At 35.4% G+C, this 6,000-nt stretch overlaps 1 protein-coding gene across 1 annotated transcript in view; it reads left to right on the top strand.

Moving 5' to 3' along the window:
* LOC117113404 (mannosyl-oligosaccharide 1,2-alpha-mannosidase IA-like) overlaps window positions 1-6,000 on the top strand; it is a 42,104-nt gene that overhangs the window by 29,487 nt on the left and 6,617 nt on the right. The window contains exons 5-9 of the mRNA XM_033256724.1: window positions 1,114-1,237; window positions 2,139-2,232; window positions 3,759-3,874; window positions 4,060-4,279; window positions 4,901-5,073. Of these exons, the coding sequence (XP_033112615.1) occupies window positions 1,114-1,237; window positions 2,139-2,232; window positions 3,759-3,874; window positions 4,060-4,279; window positions 4,901-5,073 (727 nt within the window). The remainder of the gene's footprint in view (window positions 1-1,113; window positions 1,238-2,138; window positions 2,233-3,758; window positions 3,875-4,059; window positions 4,280-4,900; window positions 5,074-6,000) is intronic.

Raw genomic sequence — 6,000 nt, 5'->3', positions numbered from 1 at the left:
CCTCTAAATTTTTCAAAATTAAAAAACAACAATGGAGAAAAAAAGAAAAAATTCTACCTGAGGTAGTATATACCCACGATCTGTGAAAGTCCCCCTCTTGACCTCCTCTATTTCAAATTCCTGGATCCGCCACTGCAAGTCACATATCAAAATGATGTGTACTGTATAATAAATTGGTTGGAAAATATTAGGAGACGAGTGAACTCGTCGCTGGCAATGGGACAGTACTGTACTTTCTATTGTCTCTGCCAAATGCGAGTTTTCTCATCTGCTTTTTGCATGGGTCAGTATATGTTTAGAGGGCGCACCCTACTGATGCAATCTTTTATACTGCCGGCACCATAACACAACAAACGTACATACATTATTTGTATGTTATCGTCTAGGTGTATCGTCACCGAACTATCGGCCGTTAAGTCTGTAGTTCTACAGTGTATGTGAGGTAATAAACGCTGGAATGTTACCCCGGTTTTGGCTAATATATTCATCCCTAGCACCCTCAGCAACATCCTGTATGATGAGTATACTTGTCGCTGGCAGCGACATTGTTAAAACGATATGCTCCGTGATGAAATAAAATTGACTATTAAATTTTATTTGACAAAAGCATGTGACATACTTTAGATATGGTCAAGATGACATCACATCATGACTATATATAGGCATATCATGACTATATATGGGCATACACCAGTTTTGTTTGTTTTGTTTTTTTTGTCAAAGAAAATTTTATAGTCTGGACATAGTATTTAATTTACCATTCAATTGGAAATTGGTTAAATGAATGTCTGAACGAAGCTTAAATTCGCTGGTAAGCAATTAAGGATTTTTGGTAATAAAACATCTGAATTATCATGGAAAACTATTTAGATTGTATTTCCTTGATAATTATTTACTTTAAATTTAGAGAAATTATGTAATTTGAGTTTTTTTTTTTTTCATATTTCATCATAAACTGTGTACAGGTATATATCTGAAGTGATAATATGGATTTTTTTTTTCCTGATTATGCATAAACTTGAAGTAAATTTTAATATTGAATTTTTTTATCTTTTTTTTGGTTAAAAAATCAATGCTTTATTCAATAATTTTTGCTTTTCTTTTCTCTTGTAGGGGTAATGGACGGAATTGGGGATGGGCATCCGGAGGCAGCTCCATTCTCGCTGAGTATGGCTCCATGCATCTTGAGTTTGCTTACCTTACGGAAATAACCGGCGATCCTAAATATTTACAGAAGGTAGAGTAAAATTAACATTATAGCTAACAACTCCCCGCTTAGTGTTAGGCCAACTTTGACAGCATTGTACGTCATGACCCAACCAGATTTATCATAGTGTCGGGTCTGTGTGAGTAAATATCAGATGCAGTGGTTCATTGTAAAACTCTGTTGGGAACAGTTTTTGGTTGTCGGAAAACTATTGAACACATGCACTATGAGGGAACGAGCAGCAACGATAAATCACACTGGTATACATTGTACAATGCCAGGGGCGGATCCAGAGATGTCCAAAAGGGGGTGCCAAAAATTGGATCGATCAAGATGATACCACCCTAGGGGGTCCGGGGGAATTCCCCCGCAAAATTTTTGTGTTCTAGACGCCCGAAAATAACCACTGAGGTGTTTTGGGCGATCAGTTTTTTCTTTTTCTATTTCTGTTTTTTTTTAAATTTATTTTACCTTCCAAATTTGACTGTCTCTTATACACTTCTAGATGTGTATAAGAGACAGCCCCTGAATGGTGTGCGAGTTGGTCTTTAAAGTAGGATAACACCAGAAGCACACCCACGATTATAATGTAGGCCACACCACCATCAACACCATCATCATGACACTCCAATTAAAAATGTCTTCCCTTGGCATTTGCTAAACCATTCAGTGTTTTAGTACTGTAGTTCTGTACAGTAGGCCTAGGAATTCACAGTGAACATGCTTTGATAGTTTGGTTTGTATGTTATAGCATATCAACCAACTATTTAGGGTATATATTCACTTTTTCACTTTCACAAGGATATCAAATCAAGAATAGATTGTATTGTTAAATGTTGTTTGTTTGATGTATTCTCTCTAGTAATCTAAATTGCCCATTGTTCATGCATCCATTGTTGTTAATATTAATCAATATTTATTTGATGTGTAGGTACAAAAGGTTAGAGAAGTGTTAAATAATATGAATAAACCGGACGGACTCTACCCGAACTACATCAATCCAAAAACAGGAAGATGGGGACAAAGTAAGTTTAATACTCAATCAATCAATCAATCAATCAATGGCAATATGAATAAACCTAATAGATTGTACCCAAACTACATCAACCCAAAAACAAAGGAAGATGGGGGTCATAGTAAGGTTAAATTCTCAGGTAATCAGTCAGTCAATCAATCGATCAGTCAGTCAGTCAGTCAACCAAACAATCAATCAATCAATCAATCAATCAGTCAATCAGTCAATGAATTAATCAATGATAATCAATAAACCCAATAGATTGTACCTAAGCTACATCAACCCACAAATGGGAAGATAAGAGCCGAAGTAAGTTTAAATTCTCAGCCAATCAATCATTCACCCAGGCTGTCATTTAGTTAATCACTCAAATCCTCAATCAATCAATCAATGTCTTTATTGATCAATCCATCAATAAATCAGTCATCTTTGACAGCATGTCTTTATAATCTGGAAATATAAATTTATGAGCTGAATTTTGCCTAAACGATGGCTTAAAAATGTCAAGTAGTGAAAGTATATTTAGCACAGGGTAATTTATTTCTTTACATTAAGATAAAGCCAGATGAGATACTATATGTGGTATCTCACTGCCCTTGAAATGTTCTCATTAGCGTGGTAGTGAATCCTTATATCAGTGCTTCACTGAGCCTGACCATCCACATCATTATCTTAATGTAGTTCTATTGTACATTTTCATCTTATCATAATTTTTCATAGTCGTCTTCAAACTTTCACCCCCAAAATTATTATCAGCTCTATCCGACATCATCTTTACATTATGTTGTTCACCATTATCATTAGTTATGTGCACTGAACAACCCAGTATTTCACTTGAGATTGAGGTATCTCGTTTTACTGGTCCAGACAGACCCTTTGGTTAACAACAGATGAGAGCTGCTTGGTACCCGGTTTACCAGAGTAGCACAAACAAAGTGACACTTTTAGGAGTGAATAACAATCTACTTGTCATATCATTGTGAGAATCAGGATTGACGGTTACTGGCACTTACAAATATCCACTATATTAGGCAAAAAAAATAATGTTGTATTGCCTTTTTTGCTCAATATTTGGAGGATCAGTAGGCCATTTTAGGTTCAGCTGGCCTAGCTAGTTATCAGACTACTTGACCCAATATAACTCATTTATATTTCCATTTTAGAACAAAGTTGACAGAGACACTTATTTAGATTAAATTCAAAATATAAAACCTTTTATTTAGGTTTTCAGATTAAAAAATTCTTTTTTTTAAATATTAAAAAAAAACAAAACTGCTATTTTTTATTTTTAGGGTCGGTTGGTATAAGGGGGAAATACAATTTTTTTCACTATTTTTGGTCAACCAGGCTCCAGCAATACTGACTTTTTTGGCCTCATTAAAATCCTCTTATCATCATCATTGTCATCATTATCATCATATATTAATTATATACTTAGTGTATCCCTATTACTACTATCCATTTTAATTTTACTATCATAAAGTTTTTCCTTCGAATGAATTATTTGACCATGTCTGGTCTTTTTTTTTTTTTTAGATCATGTTTCCATTGGTGCTTTGGGTGATAGCTTTTATGAGTATTTGTTAAAATCCTACATCATGTCCGGACAGAAGGATGAAGTTGCCAAGAAAATGTACTACGATGCTGTTGACGTAAGTATTAGCACTCAACCAGGGCCATAGGCCGGTTTTGGCAAATCGCTTTACTTTTACAGTGTTCACATTGTTTCTTTCACATTGTTTGTTATTTGATCCACCAAGGAGATTGTGTATTCACCCATTTGTCAGTCTGTATGCAAGATTTTTTTTTTTACCTTGTTGTTTTTATTCTTCCAAAGGCAATTCAAAGACGATTGGTACAGAAAACACCAGGTGGTCTTACGTACATCGGGGACTTGCGTTCTAGCAGAGTAGAGAAGAAGATGGATCATCTTGGCTGTTTCTCTGGTGGGATGCTGGCTCTGGGATCAAAATATGCCCCGCCGGATTTAAAAGAAAAACAGTTAGAGTTGGGGGCAGAAATAACAAGGACATGTCATACAGCATATGATAAAACAGGTATGTCCTGTGATAAAGATTTTGTATAGAGTAATATTATACTGTATTTTTTTTTTTTTTAACTTATGTTTTTGCCGTAGGTTTGGCTTTTCCAAGCATCGTCTAACCAATACCAGTCTCCCTCCAGTTAAAGAACACTCTTGGGACCAGTTTTTTCATAGTTTTTAGCAGTTTTTGTGTCCAATTAGAATAATTATGCTAATAAAAATAAAAGTTGGATTCATTTAGGTTTCCAGAAATGTCTTTATTTGGAGGTGGTCTTTAATCTGAGGGATCCTTAATTAGAGAGGAGATTCCAACACACACAACACATACAAACATAATGGTAATACCAAATAAATGGTTATCACTAGGTGATTGCATATATCAATCGTCCTTATCAGAAGTACTTAACACTGATTGTATTACTACACCATGTCATCACAGGTAACCATAAACAACATGAAAAAGCTGTAGTGAAGCCTTGCAGTTTAATTGAAGAATTAATGTACTTTCATTGACGAGTGCCCAAGGAATATTATGCTTCCAAGATTACCGATACAAATCAATGTGCTGACATTGATGTATTTTTCTGGCTTTTACTTTGACAAGAAGTCTATAATGTTCTCCTTATCTTTGCAGCAACTAAACTTGGGCCGGAAGCTTTTCGCTTTGAGGGCAAGTCAGAAGCGGTAGCGATGCGACAAAATGAAAAGTACTACATCTTGCGACCTGAGGTCATCGAGTCCTATTTTGTTCTGTGGAGAGCAACAAAAGATAACAAATACCGAGAGTGGGGCTGGGAAGCAGTTGAAGTAAGATATTTGGCTTTATGTTTTTAAGTACAGGTCTCACTCCAAATAAAGACCACTTTTGGAACCAGGGCCATGGGCTTTAGCAGCTTTGGTCTCTAATTAGAATAATAACGATAAACTCATTTGTTAATATCAAACCACAGAAAGGTTGTCTTTTTGGAGGTGGTAATTATTAGGAGAAGACATCTTTAATTGAACGGAGACCTTGTAATTATTTATATTTAATTTGACTATTATACATGGGTGTGTAAACCAACCCTGTGTCTTATTAATTATAAGTTGGGAGCGTGTGGTGCAGAATGCAAGGTGTTGGACTTCCGTGACTGACGCTCATCGCATTGCTTATGTCCTTGGGCAAGGAACTTTACCCTTTGTTTGCCTCTCTCCACCCAGTAGCATAAATGGGTACCTGGTAGGATGATGTGGCATTGCAAGTATTAGTCTGTGTCGGCTGTAAATTGCACACACGACTAGGAATACTCCCTGGGAGTGGAGGAGGTTGCACTTTGTGCTGGTGTGATTATAGATCTGACGACATCACCAGCGACTTGTATCCATTCTCAAATGGAGCAGTACAAATCCCTATATTATTATTATTATTATTATTATTATTATTGTTATTGTTATTGTTATTATTATTATTATTATTATCATCATCATTAGTATTATTTTTATTATTATTGTTATTATTATTATTATTAAGATACATCTTCCTCCAAGATTCTGTGTTCAAATCCTGTGAGAAGGATTTTTTTTTTCTTTTTTGAAACCAACTGCACTTCCAAAGCCTCTAAGGAAGAAAATGAACTAAATATAAACTTGTCAAGAAGGACAAAACATCACTCCTACTGTATGATATTTGCCTGATGCAATCACACATCAAAAAAGCTTTGTAGTACCCTCTGCTACATGGGCATCTGATTCAAC

Source organism: Anneissia japonica, unplaced genomic scaffold (assembly GCF_011630105.1).
Source record: "Anneissia japonica isolate Jap-2015-1 unplaced genomic scaffold, ASM1163010v1 scaffold493_len2256704_cov171, whole genome shotgun sequence".
NCBI lineage: Eukaryota > Metazoa > Echinodermata > Crinoidea > Comatulida > Comatulidae > Anneissia > Anneissia japonica.
Note: the sequence above shows the minus strand (reverse complement) of the source record. Positions and strands in the feature narration are given on the sequence as shown.